This window comes from Rhagoletis zephyria, unplaced genomic scaffold (genome assembly GCF_001687245.7).
Source record: "Rhagoletis zephyria isolate East Lansing unplaced genomic scaffold, Rhagoletis_zephyria_1.1 Rzeph_scaffold_00014, whole genome shotgun sequence".
Taxonomy (NCBI): Eukaryota; Metazoa; Arthropoda; class Insecta; order Diptera; family Tephritidae; genus Rhagoletis; species Rhagoletis zephyria.
The window spans coordinates 104,445-125,611 of NW_016157098.1; the positions used below are offsets into that span (position 1 = coordinate 104,445).

General features: G+C 37.4%; 1 protein-coding gene across 3 annotated transcripts in view; it reads left to right on the forward strand.

Moving 5' to 3' along the window:
- PIP4K (phosphatidylinositol 5-phosphate 4-kinase) overlaps positions 1-19,969 on the forward strand; it is a 122,884-nt gene extending 102,915 nt beyond the window's left edge. For 2 of the 3 annotated variants that reach the window (XM_017612033.1, XM_017612025.1), the window contains exons 4-10: positions 1,994-2,243; positions 10,833-10,963; positions 11,033-11,201; positions 11,265-11,416; positions 11,483-11,577; positions 12,530-12,594; positions 19,059-19,175. In XM_017612033.1, coding sequence (XP_017467522.1) covers positions 1,994-2,243; positions 10,833-10,963; positions 11,033-11,201; positions 11,265-11,416; positions 11,483-11,577; positions 12,530-12,594; positions 19,059-19,175 — 979 coding nt within the window. Of the gene's footprint in view, positions 1-1,993; positions 2,244-10,832; positions 10,964-11,032; positions 11,202-11,264; positions 11,417-11,482; positions 11,578-12,529; positions 12,595-19,058 lie in introns of all 3 variants that reach the window. The other variant, XM_017612016.1, reaches the window with a different exon arrangement.
- Positions 19,970-21,167: the final 1,198 nt, after the last annotated feature.

The window sequence follows — 21,167 nt, forward strand, 5'->3', positions numbered from 1 at the left end:
AGCCGGCAGTACCTGGGGCAAAGACAGTGAAACGTTGCTGGCAACATACAAGGCAATTGGCCGGCCGATTTTAAATTACGCAGCATCAGTGTGGTCGCCGGGGACTAGTAGGACGCAGTGGATGAAGCTGCAGACGACACAAAACACTACACTTCGGACAGCGACTGGATGTCTTCTGATGTCGCCAGCTGCATGAGGAGGTGAAAATGCTCCCCATAAAGGAGCGCAACACAATGCTGTGCAAGCAATTCCTAGTAGGGAGCCACAGATGTGGACACCCGAACAGACACTTGCTTTCAGAGCAGCCCTCGCCAAGGCTCGTCAGAAGGTATCTATATGAACTGACGGACGAAGTCCAGAGGTTCATAAACCAACCTTTGGACCCGTCAGCTTACCGACAGGCCCTTAGCGGCATTAACAGGGAGTCGGTCTCCAGTTTACACTCCAGACCTGTGAATGCCGTTCTAGGCACACAACCACCTGCCTCGGGAGACTAGAACCACAATAGCACAATTTCGCTCGGGCTACTGCAGCAGGTTAAACTCATACCTCAGCAGATTAGATGCAGATGTGCCAAATTAGTGTCCGGCATTCGACACCCCACGACTCGAAACTTCTCTTCATATGCCCGGATAACCCCACACGGCTAACGCCTCTGTCCCTATGGTCAGGCCCTATAGAGGCTGCACGCTTCTTGGGTCTTCCGTTAGTTGAGCTTGACCACAACGACTGAGATACTAACCAATCTGGGCGGGGTTGTTGTAGCCGCTACAACAACAACAACAACGGAAGTGTTGACCGTCCATCAGGTAGCACGGAGCATCGTGCGAAGACCTTCAGAAAAGAAACGCGTCCTCCGATTGAGAAGCCTGAAAGCTTTATTCTCACGAACAACGCAAAGTTCTTTATTGAATTGCCAGATATTTGAACGAAGTGGTCCAGCATTATAGAACTCAATATTGGTAACTGGATACACTGTGTTGGGGGAAATTGCAAAGCTGACGAGTTTGCAAGGCTAGGTACGGTAGCCCATTTGAAGATTTTTTCACACGTAGAAACTATACTTTAATTATATGTTTGTGGCTCGTATAATAAAGTAAAGTTATTACAGAAACGCTCAGTAGGCACTATTTTTAATGGACTCTGGAAACGTACTTGGGGGCATCTGCGTTAAGCCAAATTGTGGCTCCATTGTAAACTCCATAAAACTTAAGTAATTTTTGGTTTCAAATAATAGTAAAAGATCGGCGCTTACACATATGTTAGTGTTTGGCCGAGCTTCTCCTCCGATTTGTGGCGTGCGCCTTGATGTTGGCACACAAAGCGGAGGGACCTACAGTTTTACGCCGACTCCGAACGGCGATTGTATTTTTATGGGAAGCTGTTTTTCATGGCATGGCGTGGTTTCAAATAAAAATTTTAACTTGATGCTATTGGATTTGGAGCTTTTTGGCTGGTTATATTAAATAAAAAAGTGTTTATTCTTCTCCTACGCGTTTCGACGCATAATCCAACAGCATTGAATTTTCAATCTTGGCCCAAGAAAAATAATATTTAATTTGTCATTTATGTTATTTTTTTTACCTTCCTTTTATTAGCTCGGGATGTAAGTATGTAATATTGATGCGCCTAAAAGATGCAGCGATTTCTATTCTCAAGTTACATACCTGATGACAGTACGAATGGCAATTATAATAGGGAGGTTTTAGTTTTTTAAACTACAATTTTATTAATAAGACTATAAAATATCGGAGTGCTCTTTTAAGGGAGTAATTTTAATGCGTTGGGTCGCAAAGAAAACCTTTAACTAAACAACTACCAGTTTGAATGATATTTGATTAAAGTAAGATGACGGGGTTTTATTTTCCCAAGCACAAAATGAATAACCCGTTATGCATACTGTATTTGAATAGGTTTTCTTAAACGTGTTATTAATTTTACGTTCATTTCTAAATTATTCACTTAAAATATCTAACTTATTCATTGATTTTAGGGAAAATATGCCGTCACACTTTAAAGTAAAAGAATACTGTCCTTTAGTATTTCGAAATTTGCGTGAAAGATTTAGTGTTGATGATGTCGACTATCGCGAATCCTTAACTCGTTCGCAGCCAGTACGCATTGAATCATCAGGAAAATCGGGTGCACAATTCTACCAAAGCTATGATAAATTTTTCATAATTAAGAGCTTGACGTCGGAGGAAATCGAGCGTATGCATGCGTTCTTAAAGCAATATCATCCCGTAAGTATACTAGGATGTTACTATGTATAATTTTGTAATAATTACACTTATGTGTGTTTAATAATAATACGAAGGTCACTAAACTAGTCTACATCAATGTAATTTGAGGCGATCAGACATTTGCATTGTAAAATTTTAAATTTTTTACCATTCACGTACTCAATACGTTTTACAGTATGAGCGCTCTTTGTGTTGTTTACAGTTACTTTTTAAGTAGACAAAAAAATGAATATTTCAAATTGAATGATTGTTTACAACTCTGGACGTCGATCAACACAACAATAGTGCATCGACGAACTTCTTTCCATTTTTTGTGATGAAACGCCATCTTGGGCCAGTGTGTATAATAGGTATAATCCATAAAAGCCTGGTCGTACTTCGCTCGCCGATGAGCATCGAGAAGGTCGTTCTACATCGGTTTGTACGCCAGAAAACAATGGAATATCGTCATGTGACACATAGGGAGATTGAGGCGGTCCTAGGCATTAGAGCTCCTACCATACATATTAAATTGCATGAACATTTAAAGCTAAGAGCGCGTTGGATCCCACATAATGGATTCCATGTCTCAACAACACACACAAAAATAACACAAACGAGAATTACAAAAAACAAACATCTTCTTCCCCTTTATTGGCGCTGTAACCGCCTTAGCGATTTTGGCCGAGTCCAAAACAGCTCGCCAGTCATTTCTCTTATGTGCCAATTTAAAATGCCAAGTGGAGCCAAGTCCTTCTCAACCTGGTTTTTCCAACGCAGAGGAAGCCTTCCTCTTCCTCTGTTACAAGCATCGCGACCCGCGATGAATACTTTCAGAGCTGGAGCGTTTCTACATAGCCAGCGTAGCCGCTGGATTTTAATTCGCTGTACTATGTCTATAACGTTGTAAAGCTTTGGCGATTTTGGCCGAGTCCAAAACAGCTCGCCAGTCATTTCTCTTATGTGCCAATTGAAAATGGCAAGTGGAGCCAAGTACTTCTCAACCTGGTTTTTCCAACGCAGAGGAAGCCTTCCTCTTCCTCTGTTACCAGCATCGCGACCCGCGATTAATACTTTCAGAGCTGGAGCGTTTCCACATAGCCAGCGTAGCCGCTGGATTTTAATTCGCTGTACTATGTCTATATCGTTGCAAAGCTCATACAGCTCATCGTTAAATCGTCTGCGGTATTCGCCAGTGCGTAAATGCCCGTAAATCTTTTCCTCGAAAACTCCAAGCCGTGCTTCATCAGATGTTTTCATTGTCCATGCCTCAGCGCCATACACCAGCATGGGCATGATGAATGACTGATTGAGAGTGATTTTTGTACGATGAAGTAAAGTCGTCCACTTCTCAATTGCGTACTCAGTACAAAGTAGCACTTGTTGGCAAGAGTGATTCTGCGTTGGGTTTTGATGCTGACATTATTATCGGGGTTAAAGCTGGTTCCCAAGTATACGAAATTCTCTACTTTCTCGAAATTATAACTGTCAACAGTGACGTAGTGGCCAAGGCGCTAATCCGCTGACTGATTGGGGACAGGAGATACTTCGTCTTGTCCTCGTTTACCACCAGACCCATTCGCTTTGCTTCCTTATCCACCTAGGTAAGGGCAGAACAGACTTCGCGGTTTTTGTTACCGATGATGTCGATGTCACCGGCACACCCCAGCAATTGTACGCTCTTGTAGTAAATTCTTCAGTTCAGTGTAGAAATGGTTCAGTTCCGCGGCACTTATTATCTTCTCCAACATCAGATTAAAGAAATCTCACGAAAGGGAGCCACCGTGTCTGAAACCTCGTTTGGTATCAAACGGCTCGGAGAGGTCCTTTTCAATTCTGACGGAGCTGGTGGCATTGCTCAACGACATTTTACACAGCCCTATTAGATTCGCGGGGAAATTACATATTTTCGTGCTGTCGAAAGCGGATTTTAAATCGACGAATCGGCGTGTCGATCCTATTCTCGCACACTGATAAGGCCCAATCAGTTCGTTGACGGTGGGCTTCAGTCTTTCACACAATACGCTCGATAAGACCCTGTAACCTATGCTTAGAAGGCTGATCCCGCGGTAGTTGGCGCGAATGCCGCGGTCATCTTTCTTGTAGATTGGGCAGAGCACACTTAAATTCCAGTCTTCGGGCATGCGTTCATCTGACATATTCTGCAAAAGAGCTGATGCATGCACCTTACCAACTCCTCGCCGCCGTACTTGATTAGCTCGGTTGGCAGGCAGTCAGCTCCAGCAGCTTTCTTGTTTTTCGTACCTCGTCATAGTTAGGTGGTAGAACATCGACTCCGTTCAGTTCCCTCCATATTTTAAGTGCGATCTGGACATCAGTGACTAGGTTCCCTTGTTGTTCTTACAAGAGTTCGCCCTTTTCTTGAAACCTTCCGTAAGTCGCCTCTGTGATAAAACTTTCGGGCGCTTCTCCTATTGACCAGCATTTCAAGCTCTTTGCAATCACGTATTTCGGCGTCTTCTTGTTGTGGCAAATACGTCTCGCTTCCCACGTCAGTTAACTATAGCGGTCCTATATAGCTCGTGTTGCGCCGATCGCAGCGTGGTTCTGTAGGCCACATATATTTTCTCTGCAGCTTCTAGACACTCCTCATCGTACCAGTTGTTCTTTCGGGCTTTCCCACTACTTCGGCGGTGGTACTTAATGAACGGGAAGTGTGGTTCCACTGTTCGCATATGTCGGTTTGTTAAAGAGTTGTTGGATTTAAATTACTTCACGTCTTTATTATTCAACAGCGCCGCCTATCGGCTTATATACACATTGCAATTTCTATTCATTGTAAACGTTCTGTTCTCATTATACCACACAAGTGTAACAACACGTTTTTTTATTTTCTCATTAAATTATATTAAAACTATTTTATTGTTTTATTATAACCACTGAAATCCAAAAGGTTTTGGGCCCAGTGGCTGTATTTATCGAGTAAAATTGAAGAACACTTAAAAGTTGGAAAATCTAAGTAATTCTACTGAATAAGCCATATTCATCGTAGTGAAGATTGGTTCGCGCTTTGCTGTGGTATATGAATATATATGTATGTACATATATGCGTGTATGAAAGCCCACGTGTTGGTTAAAAACTCGAGAACATTCTTGCACCAGATAAGTTGTAAATTTTAATAGAAATTGTCAAATACATAGTCGTGTCGCCGTACCGTAGTATTTGCTTATTGTTTATTACACAAAATGGATTTAGTAGACGAAAAACCTGGCAATGGTGTAGCCGTCACTCATCACAAATTAAATGGTATGAATTACAAGTTGTGGAAGTTCCAAATTGATGCTGTGATGAAATCCAGAGGCCTGATGGACGTCATGGCCGGCAATGTTCCTGGTGAAACTGCAAGTGCTGCTGAGAAAAGTCAATACGACAGAAATGATGGCAAAGCAATGGCGATTTTAATTTCATCGGTGGACAATGAACAAGCGAATCATATTCTTATGTGTAAGACTGCGAAAGAGATTGCAGATAAGTTGTCTAATTTGCATGAAAAACGTAGCGAGGTGCGCATTATGAATCTATATGAGGAATATTTTTCTTTGAAAATGACTGAGGGCGAATCAGTTACGTCGTATGTGTCAAAGGTGAGTAGAATGGCACATGAAATCGAAGACCAAGGTGAAAAACTATCTGAGAACATTAAAATGGTGCGGATCATTAGCAGTTTGACACCCAAATTTCGTAACTTCAAGACAGTTTGGTACAACATAAAAGAAGCAAGAACGTTGGATAGTTTGATGGCTCGTTTGCAGCTGGAGGAGGATCAAATGAACAAAGTGGATGATACACCATCAGATGTGGCTTTCAGTGCGAAATTCAAATCAAAANTACTTGAATGGGACAGCTGAACGAGGAATTCAATACTCTGGTCCTTCCACGACATTGAAAGGATATTCTGACTCTGACTTTGCGCGTGATGTTGATACGCGAAAATCTACCACAGGTTACGTATTTTTGGTGGGTGGAGGTGTTATTACCTGGAAGAGTCACCGCCAGAAAACAGTAGCACTTTCAACCACTGAGGCTGAATTTATGGCAGCATGTGAAGGTGCAAAGGAAGCAGTTTGGTTACATCAGTTACTTCGTGACGTAGGCTATGCACAAGAAAGCCCACCGTCACTTTACATCGACAATCAGAGCGCAATTCGACTTATCAAAAATTCGGAATTGCATCAACGAACCAAACACATCGATGTTCGACTACATTTTATTCGGCAGCTATACGAGTCGAAGAAGATTTCGATTTACTACGTTTGCAGTGAAGACCAATTGGGCGATGTTTTTACTAAGCCGTTAACAACTCAGAAGTTTATCAAAAACGTAGAGATGTTGGGAATGAAAGACTTGAAATAATTAGTGGGAGTGTTGGATTTAAATTACTTCACGTCTTTATTATTCAACAGCGCCGCCTATCGGCTTATATACACATTGCAATTTCTATTCATTGTAAACGTTCTGTTCTCATTATACCACACAAGTGTAACAACACGTTTTTTTATTTTCTCATTAAATTATATTAAAACTATTTTATTGTTTTATTATAACCACTGAAATCCAAAAAGAGTGCTCCCTGAGAGCAGGTGTGAGAGTCGAGTAACGAATGCATTGGCCGTCAGTTGTGATTGCAGCTTTTCCACGTTAAGCTTTCCTTGCATTTTTGGGCGCACATTTTTTGCTGCACAGATGCGGGTGCGTATCTTGGCTGCAACAAGGAAGTGGTCCGAGTAGATGTTTAGCCCTCGGAGTGTACGTACGTGTAAAACACTGGAAGCATGCCTTCCGTCTATCACAACTTGATCGATTTGGTATCTCGGTTTTCGATCTGGAGACAGCCATGTACCTTCATGTATCTTTTTATGCTTGAACCTAGTACTGCATACTACCATGTTTCGGGTCCCGGCGAAGTCGATCGGCCACAGTCCGATGTCGGACGTTTCGTCGTGGGGGCTGAATTTTCAGACAGTAGCGCCAAAGATCCCTTCCTTGGGTGCATGGGTTCAGATTAGTGAGATGTTGAAGAGTTTTGCTTTTATGCGGATTGTGGCTAGACGTTCTTACACTGGGGCAGCGTTGCCAGGTTGACGTTTTTAACGTCATTTGGACGTTTTTTGTATCTTGTTGACGTTCGGACGTTTTGTGTGAAAAAATTACGTTTTTTAACTTCCCAGTAATTTTTCTCTGTTACTTAATCTTGTAAGTAGAACTGATTTTGAATTATTTTCTTAATAAATCTTTACAAGCTTTGTTTTTTGCAGCAGCTTCTTCAAAAGATATTTACCCTTTGAACACAAATGACTTAAATACGATGCAAACTAAGCGTATGCGTATTTTTTTCGATTCTTGGAACGGATCCCGCGTTCAAAGGCTGGTTTTGTAAACACTTGAGGTTACGAGGCTTATTGCAATGTTTGCAATTGCACATTAAAAGCCAATTCAGGAAGAGATGATCTATTGCAACACGCACGCTCGCAATAGCACCAAAAAAGCTGTAGCAGCATAAAAATTCAAAAAAAAGTAAGCGACTTTTTTAAGACTTCATTGAAAATCGACTGCTGAGTGGAAGATCGACTTATCTCGGCAACCAGTTCGAAAACGCCCTATCTCAAAAAACTTTTCAAATACGTCCTATTTGAGAATTTGATTACAAACGCTCTATTTCAGAATTCGTTTCAAAAAGGCCCTATCTCAGCTGCCGATTCAAAAACGCCCTACATCAGCACCTTTTCAAAACATTTTGAAGTAAGATAGGGCATTTTTTAATCGAATTCTGAAATATGGCGTTCTTCAACCAAATTCTGAGGTAGAGTGTTTTTCTATAAAATTCTGAAATAGGGCGTTATGGAAATTTTTTTTGAGATAGGGCGTTTTCGAACTGGTTGCCGAGACAGGTCGATCTTCCACTCAGCAGTCGAAATATAATGAACGCGAAAAAGGCTGACATATTGCTATGTTCCTTCTTAGCAGAACGTAATTTAGCATTTTCGACAACCGACCACCTAACCCAAATGTCTACAAGAGAAAAAAATATTAAAAATCAACGCGATTCTTTAGCAACTTAAAACTTGCACATTATTACCCTGGAAAATAATTGGCTATCAAACTGCATACTCAAAAAAATTCTTAAAAATCTGCATAAAAAGTTGAAAATCTTCCTGAAACTTTGCAGATTTTTTATAATTTTTGTTTGTTATATAATGAGCTAAGCTTTTATGGGAAAATAATAAACATTAAATAAACAAAAGGAAAACAGCCACAATCGATCAAAATATTGATGACTTAATCAGCTGACCACAAGTGTATGTATGAAATGATGTTTATATTAACGAGCTCAAACTAGTTTACAATGAATTTTAAATGTGCTCTATCGAAATAACATTTTAATATATATATATCTTACATACATATATACCTTTGTACCTTTGTATACAATTAAAGTTGAATAAGAACAATTCTGTGTGCATACATTTGAAAAAGACGGTTTTGGGTAGGAAATGACGTTTTTTCAGACCAAGAGGGACGTTTTCTCGTGCCGAAGACCTGGCAACACTGCACTGGGGTGAACGACAGTCCCTCTCCCTCCACAAATCCAACACCAAAATTGCACTCCTTTACATGGCAGCTGTAGTTATATGAAACAAATCCGACCATAAATACGGATTTTTCAAATATCCCGACACCTGCGCCACCTAGCCAAATAATTCATCTTGCATATTGGGTTGTCATCGGGTTTTGAGCTATGTTTGAGGTTTCAAGTCTCTAGCTCATCGGAAAGTTGCTTAAAAACTGATTGCAAGCTTCGATTACACACAGGTGAAACTTAATAAAAGATTGTAAAGGGGTTTAACTTTGAGAGCCACATAGAAGTTTACCGAAAATAGGAATAAAAGACACACTTAAAGTTGCTTTTATTCAGACTATTACGAATATGAGTTGCGAATAGTATTGACAAAAAATAGTCTTGCACATGTTAGATAATTATAGTTGGGTATAATAAATTACGTTAGGAGTACAGATTTCGGAACAGATAATTTTTCGTAGAGATACATAGCTAGGTTCCTTATTCAGCATAAGGTGAATTGAAAAAGAGATTTCGGGTATTCAGAAATACCTCAGCCCAATAGAAACGATTTCTATTCATATATCTGATCATTTTTCGCAAACAAAGACATACCGCGTGAATTTATTGAACACCATCCAATTTTATGAGTTAATTGGGAATCCAGCCTACTGTAGATTATTTTAGAGTAGATTAGATTAGATTTAGAGAAGCGAGCAGGTCACCTAGTGACCGCGATCTATTGTAAAACAAACCTCTATTCAACTACAGGCCATCTTTGATCTACTTACTGCTTAGAAACCTCGCAAGGTCTATTGGCTGAAAGCCATTTAGGTCGTGTGCTTCTAGATACGGGGATCTTAGGTAGCGAAGTCTGGTCCTCGTGAAGGCTTCACAGTGGCAGATAATACGCTCTGCTGTTTCCTGTTCCTCGTTGCACAACCTAGACTGTTCAGAGTTAACAAATCCAATGTTTGACAAGTGTTTCATTGCCCTACAGTGGCCGGTAAGAAAGCCTGTAACAATTCTTACTTCACTCCTACTGAGGTGAAGGAGTTCTTTAGTTCTCCTTGTTGATATATTCGGAACGAAGGAAGGTAAAGTTGCGCTTCGTTCTTCATCCAGATATAGTAGTTTCACCTAACGGAGCTCCATGGCAGACCCGTAAAGGGTCCTGGGCCTATAAATCCCAGTGCAGCCATTTACTGGCGAGAATATCTTCCACTTCATTGCCCATGACTCCACTGTATCCCGGTACCCATATGCGGTATACCCGTTTCCTGGTGGCGATCAATATCAAAAGTTTAAGACAGTCCCACACCAGCTTTGAGGTGACCCTATAAGAGCGAGGAGCGCCGGATAAAAATTAGCGAAAAACGACAAATGGTCTTTCATCAAGACGCAATGTTATATCTCGTCAAACAAATGATTTTTAAGCATTTAAATTATCAAAGTGATGGGTCATCCGCCGTACAGTCCTGATTCGGCAATTAGGATTAACTGCGCGGACAACGATTTTCATCGCCAGGAGATGCGTTCAAAAACCATATTTTTGAGGTACCGACTTATTCGCAGGAAACATTTTTGAGCATATGGAAAAGTATATAAATCTTGCAGGAGAATATTTTAGAAACCAATAAGACCATATTTATAAACAACCGTTTTTTTTAGATAGTCTAAAGACTTGTTTAGTGTCCGTCGTATTACACTTTATTATTGCTAGTTCTAGTGGCATTATTGATCTCGGCCATTTAAGAGTACATTTACGAAATGTGGTGGTTTCTGTTGGTTGATATGTTTTCGTATAGAAGAAGCTAATTAGACATTCGTAATTTACATACATTACGGCCATTGTATCCTCTGTACTTAGCTTTAACGGCCGACAGTTGTCACAGCATTAGGCTTTAGCACATTAGCATCTGTGAATGACACTTAGCGTTTAAAAAATGTATTTTATTCTGTTTTTTTGTTGTTATCTCCCGCACTTTGCTCGCTATCAAAAAACATTTGCTATTTTGTTTACGGACTTTAGTATGTCGTGGAAAAGCATGGCAAAACTCTCCTACCGCAATATTTGGGTATGTACAGGATAACTGTAGAGAGCGGACAATATTATTTCGTGGTCATGCGCAATGTATTCAGCTCACATTTAACAATTCACAAGTAAGTTATAATTAATTGGAAACACACGCTCTATGTTTTTATGGCAAACATTTAATATGAACTTTGTAGGAAATTTGATTTAAAAGGCAGTACGGTCGACCGCGAGGCTTCTGAAAAAGAGTTAGAAAAGCATTTACCCACATATAAAGACAATGATTTTATGAAGCAAAAAGTCAGAATTGAAATTGGGGAAGAAGCAAAAAAGAAGTTGTTGGACACGTTATCAAGTGATGTTGATGTAAGTAAAAAAAACTCTTGACTATACAATTTTAATTAATCACATTTTCTCTACAAAATACAGCTCTTAACAAAGTTACACATAATGGACTATTCGCTCTTAGTCGGCATACATGACTGCGTTCGTGCTGAAGAAGAAGCATTACAGGGAGAAAACTCCCAAGTGACTGGTCGTAGTGAAAACAGTGAGAGCGAGGAATGTGATAGCGGAGAAAGGTGAGTTCAATGAAGAGTGATTTATACGAACATAAATATACTTCACGTTTACGAAATCGATTGCAGATGGACTTACAATACACCGCCAGATTCGCCGCGTGGCGCACAATACAAAGAAGTTGTCTACGAAGTTGACATCTATGCCATTCCAAGTACTGAAGGTAAGAACATATCGTCTCCATCAATGCAAACTACCCTATTTGATACAATTTTAAATTTCCCAGAAAAAAACAAAGAAACTTTAAAGTTATATGTGAAGGAAATGCTTACAGAGCTGCTCTAAGAATGCCAATACATCTTGTATTTCTTAAGATTTCGTTTTGAATTTTAGTAAGGAGGGCATTTGGGAGCAAATTTAAGGCATATTCCTAAAACACAATTAAAAACTTCAAGTAGGGTCTTTTTCATTGAGGTAGACGATAAATTGGTTTAATTTTAATATTGCATTTTCTTCCATTTAACACAGACCCATCTCCTGATATTTCCAAAACCAGCATTTATTTTAAAGATTGGGAAAGGTTACATTGCACACCAAGATTTCGACAAGTCTGAACTAAAAGGAAACTACGCCTGAGAAATTTTAAATCATATCTTTTTGCGACTTAGCACAATTAAATCCCGTTTCCTGTCGAACAATTGAATATTAAGAAAATTGGCTCTTCTGAGATTTTCTTTTAACAACCAATTCGGTTTCGTTTACTTTTAGTACAGAAATGTTATCTCTATCATTCTTGATTGCACACTAGATCTTGTGAGAACGAGAAAATCTTCAGTTTAAATTGGCAATTTTATAATTCTCTTTTGTTTTGTATTAAAAGTTTTAAAGGGATCTATTACATGGTGTGAAAAAAATACCCGAACTTTTTAAGTGACTTGTAAAACCCACGGGTCGGGTAAATTACAAAATTTTGTTTAAAAATTAATAATATCTGATAGAGGCTAATGGATATGTATCAGAAAATTTAAATTTACAGATCGAAAAACACATTGTGTAAGAAGACTTTTACGTGCGCTACTCGTTTACCTGGAGTTCGCTTAGCCAAAAAATTTTTTTACTAACCTATTTAATTTCAAAGATTTCGTACTGAATTTTTTTAATATTTTGAATTTCAGAAAGACGAGAAATATATTTTATTGCCATTATAGATGTTTTAACGCAATATGGCGTAAAAAAGCAGGTAAGTTTTACGCTTTAAAATTGTGTCCACCACAGTCTATCAGTATTTCTATTATAAAATAATATTAACGTTAAACGGTAAATATAGCGCCCGGAAAAATGATTAGGTTTTCTCAATATGGACACAGTATAAGCAAACGAGAATGCTTTGAATGTGGTAACCTTAGTACATACAATTCTAAAACCAAGTGAGAGAAAACTCGGTTTGGGTCGTGGGAATGTAGAGTTAGATTTCAGAGCGAATTTTTCGCAAAGTGTTGCGCTTTTAGCTCTGCAACTGTTTCGTACTGTTTGTTTTGAGCATACACCTTGCCTACAATCAGTCCTCATAAATTTTAGATAACAATTACATTGGCAGAACGAGCTAGCCAGTCAAGCAAGTCAATGTTATGATCCACAAACGATTTCCTTGTTGTCTACTAACAAGAATTTTAAGCAAGGTAAGGCAGAGAGAATACTGGTACCTCGAACTGCTCATCCGTGTTGACGTAAAGTCAAGTTTTAGGGTATCACTGGAGCTGAAAGCACCCCACACCGTCTCGGAAAGTACATTTCGCAAATCCCGGCAATAACAGTTTTAACCATCTGGTACATCAAGATTGAATTTTTTCTCATCAGATGAAATATCTGAGAAGTGAAGTGTACATTAATTATAAAGTTTTTACCTAATGCCGATTTTTCTCATGTTTCTTTTGGCGAACTCCTTCCGTTAAATTGTGCGCCTCTGTTAGAAACGGCACTTTCTTCAATATTGATCGCGAAATTTGGAGCTGAACATTGATAAACCTGATAATTGTCCTGGTTGACGCTTGTAAGACAAGGCACTTTTTTTTATTGTTTCTGCACTTTTCCTCGAGGTATTAAGGACCGTAGTGCGAATATTACTTTTTAATTTGCCGTAATTTTTCGTTTTTGATAAAGTTTGGTACGACGCACGAAGATCTATCCAAACGTGCAGCGATTCCTCTAATGCTTATTTCGTGAGTATTCAAAAAAAAGTTTTAACAACAAAACTGGCGTTGGATGACTAATTAACAGCATCTTAAAGTCTTCCCTTATAATTTTGGCGCAATGCATTATTATTAATCCCAACAATTGCTCTCCTCTCGCCCATCCGCACGAAGTACGGAACTTTGTTTTTTAATTACTGCGTCTGTTACACGTTATATATTTGGTTCGCCTATTGGACTGTGAGATATTCGAGTATTTGAATGCAAGGAACTGTATTTTTCTATTCAGTTTAATATCGGATAAGCTGCCTAGCTATTTGTATAATAACAGGGCTGCAAACCGGTTTTGAACTGAACCGGTTTTTGAACCGAACCGTCGATTTTTTCTGGCTTCGAACCGAACCGTTTTTATTTTGAACTGCCTAAACCGAACCAAAAACCACCAAAAAAAAAAAAAATGGTTCGGTTCGGTTCAAAATGAAAATCCACCAAAACATTTTCATGGGTTGTTTTTGCTTACGCGTAAAAGCATATTTAGCCCATTTAGCTCTAAATGCTTCTCTAAATGGACATTTATCCAAACAAAATTCGTCAGCTAAATGCAACTAAATGTAACTCCGTTTCTGCATTAAAAGTCTAAATGCTAAAAGCAACCCTGTGATCTGCAAAAATTTCCACGATTCGAACATAGTTTAATGAGAAAAAGTGGCACATTGGGTTTTCGCGTATACAGAGATTTATTATTTTTTAGTTTCCATTATTTGGAAAAAGAAAAGTTGCGCGAATTCAACACCGATGTGATACTGCTGGAAATCTGGCTAAGTCTGTTTGATTTTTCCTATTTAATTGAGGAAATTTCAATTGACAGCACCGACAAATTAATATATATACAAACAAATTTTCGGTTATGGTTAAAACAATTAAAGTTTTTGTATTGAATTTTTTGTTTAAAATTTCTTTTTCCCTTTTCAGCAGGGTTTTATACACATTATCTTCTCTGTGCGAATCGATCGTGATAGATACGGATCTGAATAAGCGACTGGAACACGGCTGTTTGTCAAAAACATGCGACTTCGAACTCGCGTAAATATACATTTGCTAAATGCGAAAGCATGAACGCTCTTCGAAAAAATATGTTCGAGAGTGCTAAATCTTGCATTTTACATGTTCCTTAAAATTAAGTGTTTTGGCTAAAATTCATCTTTGAGTACACAAGGGTAAAATAGAGTTCTTTTCAGTGTCCCACTAGTCACATTCATTCAAATGATAGTTACATAAAACTAAAAAATCGTTTGGTATTTTTGTTAAAGCAATTTTATTCATTAGTTATCGTTCTATGTTAAAAAATATCTTTCGCTGGTGTATAAGTTCCGACGACATAGTTAAAATTCACAATTGATCACATTCTGGAGTAAAATGTCCCACTAGTCACAATGGAATGGCCCTCCAGTTGCTACTCGCAGTAGCTTAAACAAGGGCAACGTTAGGAATGTGTAGTATTCGTACCTTCGTCAATAAGTTTTTGTGCTCTGAGTTTCGCTATCTGCTAGGATTACCATATTTATATGTATTTTCTTTCTACACCTGTTTACGTTTGTCTCGTTGTGTTTTTATTTATGTAATAATGTTAGCTTTTAGTCTTGGGATTAGTTGCATTTTCTTTTTTCTTTTATTCTCTATTTTTATTTTTTTCTTAATTCTTAGTTTTATATATTTTTTTATTTATTGTTTTTCTTTCGTTGCTTTATGTTTGTGCTTTATCACTACTGTTGTACTAGAAAAGATGTTTTTGATCTTAGTGTATTTGTTTAGTAAATGAAATGAAAAAGAAGCGGACTTGAAATTGAGCCTGTCAGCAATTTAACCGTAAAAAGTGTACCAAGCATTTCCCTGCGACTGACAATATAAGAAGGTTAATAAGTTTTAGGCCCCTATTATGATTCACAACTTTGAAGATAGTTGAGTTGAAAGTTGTAAATTGGTATTGTGGTTCACAACTCAATTCAACTTTGAAAACGTAGATGTCTGGCACCAGCATCCTCGGACTCATCGGTAAACATAATTCGTAACTGATACATTTGCTTTTAATTGTTTTAATATCATTAAAATAACATATTATTAAAATACCAAAATTTTTCTCGAACTTCCCACTTTTTCAGTGGCTACAGTCAACATAATAGGGGCCTTAAACGACTCGTATAAGATTATATCGGGAATCCCAAAGGGAGTTTCTTAAAGAAAAAAGTAGGAATTGTTTTTGAATTGATTCTATCTTGTCTGAGAAAATTTGTTACCTTGGATTCCAAACCACCCAACCGTATTCCAGAATCGGTCTAACTAATGTAGCAAACAGGGTCTAGTGATTCTTTGGACCATCGTTTCGCAAATGCAAGTAACCCTTTAGCCTTGTTGACGTGTCACATTAATGTGAAGATTAAAATTAAGTTATGGATCCATTGTGATACCAAGGTCAAAGAAATTGTATACCTTTCCCAGATTATGGCTTCGTATTGTATAAGAAACCGGCTGAACAGCTCTTCGAATGTATTTACATAAACTCAACAACAACAAGCACTTGTTGGCAAATCCATGACCCAAACTGGTTTTTTCTGTCTCACTTGGATATAGCATATTCAGTGGCGGATTTAAGGCCAACAAAAGAAGCAGTGCTGACTGGGCCCCAAAAGAAGGGCCTCACTGCTCTCACCAGCAACTAGCTCAAGTGCAAAATCGGAAAATTTTTTCATTTGTGCCACATCAACGATAAAATGTATATATAAAAGGGAAATTTGTAGCAAAACGTTTTCTAGAAAAATAATTTTGTTGACAAACATACCCACTATACAAAATGTGGGAAATAGGCAACAATCGTCAATGGCAACAAATTGGCGACTCACCGATATATTTCCGTGGTGACAAATCGGCAACATCATTTCTCTCATGTCATTTTAGAAATAAAAAGTTATCAAAAAATCCCAAACTGATGAATTTCGCGGCAAGAGTATTATCCAAAAGCATTTATGCCAAAGATAGGATTGAAAAAATAGGAGGCCATAGCAAGAAAATTATTTAATTTCGTTTATAAGTTCCAATTTTGTATACAAAAAATACCCGAAGCGGGCATATAAAAGAATAAAATTATTCCAAATAAAAAAAAAAACCGATGAAAAAAAACTCATTGAGACCCGGCCGGTTGATGTTCTCGGGAAGAGGGGCTTACCGGGCAAGCCGACGTAAGCAATTCAAAATTACACGTTCGTCAGAAAATCCGAAAAACTATTGCGTAGCACATGCTAATCATATAGGCAAGGGAGACTTTATCTTAGGTTTTTTCAACAAAGTATAACAAAAATTTGCTCCCGCTTTTACTGGAAGGTAAATAAAAGCTCGTGTGTACATTTTTAGTGCATAATTTAAAAAATTCTAAATTTTGAGTTGTGTCACTTTTGAAGATCGTGTGCGATATGAGAGCTGTCCCGACACGATATTAAAATCGAGCCTTGCGATTTCCATGCCAAAGTGGGCAAGGAAGGGATCTTTTGCGCCTCTATCGAAAAATTCAGCCTCCACAACGAAATGTCCGATAACGGACTGAGGCTGATCGACTTCGCCGGGCCCGAAACATGATATTATATAGTACTAGATCCCAGCATTAAAAGATCCATCAGCTACATGGCTGTCTCCAGATCGAAAATCAAGAAACCAGTTCGACCATGTTTTGATAGTCGGAATGCATACTTCCAGTGTTTTAGACGTACATACAGTCCGAGAGCCAAACATCGGCTCGGACAACTATCTTGTTGCAGCCAAGATACGCACCCGCCTCTATGCAGCAAAAAATGTGCGCTCAAATATGCAAATAAAGCTTAAAGTGGAAAAGCTGTAATCCAATAGACAGCCAATGCATTCGTTACTCGACTCTCAAACCTGCTCTCTGACAGCACTCTTCAAAAATCCGACATACGCGATCATTGGAACCACATTTCCCGATCATTAGGTACCGCCGCCGAAGACATAGTTGGATTTCAGCGAGCCCGAAAGAACAACAAAAACAAAAAAGAAGAAAAGAAAGAAAGAAAAAAATGTGCGTCCAACAATGCAAGGAAAGCTTAACGGAGTACTGCAATCACAACATACCGCTAATTTTTTCGCCACTCTACTTTAACACCTGGTCTCTGAGAGCACTTCAACAAACTGACGTACGCGAGCAGTGGAACTACACTTCCCGCTTAATAAGTAACGCCTCGAAAGAAGTAGTCGGATTTCAGCCCGAAAAAACAATGGGTACGATGAGGACTGTCAACAGGCTGCAGAGATAAAAGATACCGTTTACGGGACCACGCTGCGATCAAAACGAGCCATGTCGGACCATGTGGGAGGCGAGTCTTGTGGGGTCGTTAAAGAATTGCCGTGCTTCCTTTGTTTTGAAAGATTAGTGGCAAACTCAATGTTTTTGGATTCCGCGATGTAAATATTTGCTGAACAAAAAGCAAAACGCGAATTCAAAGTTGCATAGGAAATCCTTTCTGTATTGTATGTATGTATATATAACAAAACTGGGTTCCCCAAGATATTTTCTTAAATCCGCCGCTGAGCATTTTATATAATGAGTTTATGCAAAGCAAAAATTAGCAACCTGCAACTTAAGGATTATAAATAGCATGATTCAAGAGGCAAATAGGTCATGGTTTTTCGAGGGCATTAGTACAACTAGGCTACTATGGCCGCAAATTGATAAGAAAACACTACAGAACTGATCAGATTCTCAAGAGAGGACATTTCGATGATCATGGCTTGTGTAACCGGTCATTGGCTATTTAGTAAGCACACTTCGAGTATCACAATGGACCTACAAGGTCTAAGTGAGTTGGCCAGTGGACAGACTGCCGCACCAACCTAACGGACCCTTTACTTATTCAGGATTGGTAGATTAAATAAAAGATATTTCATTACAAGCAAGATTATTTTCGCATACTCGTATTTAAAGGAAATTAAATTAAGTTACTTCATCCGATGTTCGGGTGAAATATCACCCATTTTGAATTTCATCATCATGTAACTTCTATACTTTATTTCACGAGCAATGAAATTTCGTATATTTGTGTCACACTTTTATATCTTTTTAATGTAAAAAGTTTCAAAGTATTTTTCAAAGTATTTTTAGTCATAATTTAAAAATAGGTTTTGAAAAAATATAAGGGCATATTCATAGTCGAAATAAAGTCGACTCTAAAGTTAGTTGCAGCTTTGTTGAGAGATGTTCTAATGAAATTTATGTTATGTAATTCAAAATGGGTGAATTTTAAATTTTCAGGGATCTGTTGCTGAAACATCGTGGTCCGAGTTTCCGTGAAATTGCGATTGCTTTTTCTTCAGATTTCGCGAATATCGGACTACGATTGAGTCATCAATAGCCCGAAAAGCACGACGTCTTCTCTCATAAAACATATATGTATTTAATCTCTGCCAGTCAAAAATTTCCATATATTCTTGTTTTTTTTTCTTGTCTTTTTAGGCCGCCAAGGCAGCTAAAACTGTGAAGTACGGAAGTAACGTCGATGGTATTTCTACATGTGATCCCGATCAATATGCTAAAAGATTTCTAGATTTTATGGATAAAGCAATCGAGTAATTTCATTATCACGTTTTGTGTGTATGCAGAATCGCATTTTTCGATGATCATCTAAACAATTAAGTGAATTGAAATAAATTGTCAATGGCTATTAGTCGTCATCCTATGTATGTATGTCTATATACACCGTGCGAATTATATAGTTACATGCTTGCACCATTTAAATTGCGCTTTCTGAAAGTCCACTTAAAAAAAGAATATTTATATATATTTTAATATTAATGCAGTGATTTACAACTGCAGTGTTTTTTATGCAAAGAAAATAGAATTACCACATAGTAGTGGAAACATTTATCATGGACTTAACAAGAGTAGGGTGCGGAAATTAGTTGAAAAATTAAGTAAACTAGTTAATTTGTTTGAGATACTACATTATTTTCTCGTGCTTTTGCTTTAAAAATAGTGAATACATTCCAAAGGATTTGGCGAACTGTAAGGTCTCAACCTGTAGCTAAAGGTAAATTCAAATACACTCCGTAACAGGAGGCTGAGGATACCTTTGAATATTACTTCTATTATCATATATTTATAAAAAAGGAGTCGCCTCATATATGTATTGAGAAAAGCTTTTCACGTTTTATGCCATGTTACTTTTGAGTTCAAATTTCATCGTAATTTTTCATATACTAACTTTTTTTTTACGTAAATATTTATTACTTCGATAATATAGGATATACTTAACAGCGAGATATTAAATTCGCATCTAAAACTATATTCGTATTGTAAATGAAATTTTGTAATGGAAAATTTTGTTAACGTTGAAAAAAAAGTTTTACAATAGATGCTTTCCATTTCCAGACAACCGGTCAGGTACGAGCATGATTTTTAATTTCGACCAAACTCAAATACATTGTTTGTTGGTCCAAATAATGAGACACATATTTTTTCTTTTGCCTCGGAAAAATTTTTCGGCCGAATTAAACGCGATTTTGTTTTTCAGGCAAAAATCGATTATTCGAATTGACAGTGAGAATGTTTTTTTAAAATGCCCATAACTTTGTCAAAATTTAATAGATTCCAACAATGTTTTTACTCAAATGTCAGTAATCCTTGTCACTTCAAGATAGAATGATATAATTATTGATTTTCATTATTTAAAATTTTTTATTTAACAATAAACAAAAAGTGCATATTTTTTTTTAAATTTAATTTCTCAAAAAGTGTATTTTTTTTCTCTCAAACTTTTTTACCTGGAAAGAGACACTTTGAACTACAATCAACCCAAATCTCTAATAGCGAAGATTTTTTTTTCTGAGTTATGATTTTTTATAGAAAATATACGTTTTTGTGGTACATACTACAATATTCTTATATTGTTTAACTAAATGGAACATATGTATGTAATATATCAGCAAAAAGTACAGCCGTGATCATTTTTTGTGTATCAAATAGATATTAGAACACACTTTCCACCATACAGTTTCGATTATAAAAAGCGGGAAAATGTGATTTTGTATTTCGAAACTGTATGGTGGAAAGTGTGTTCTAATATCTATTTGATACACAAAAAATGATCACGGCTGTACTTTTTGCTGATATATTACATACATATGTTCCATTTAGTTAAACAATATAAGAATATTGTAGTATGTACCACAAAAACGTATATTTTCTATAAAAAATCATAACTCAGAAAAAAAAAAATCTTCGCTATTAGAGATTTGGGTTGATTGTGGTTCAAAGTGTCTCTTTCCAGGTAAAAAAGTGAGAGAGAAAAAAATACACTTTTTGAGAAATTAAATTTATAAAAAAATTTGCACTTTTTGTTTATTGTTAAATAAAAAATTTTAAATAATGAAAATCAATAATTATATCCTTCTATCTTGAAGTGACAAGAATTACTGACATTTGAGTAAAAACATTGTTGGAATCTATTAAATTTTGACAAAGTTATGGGCATTTTAAAAAAACATTCTCACTGTCAATTCGAATAATCGATTTTTGCCTGAAAAACAAAATCGCGTTTAATTCGGCCGAAAAATTTTTCCGAGC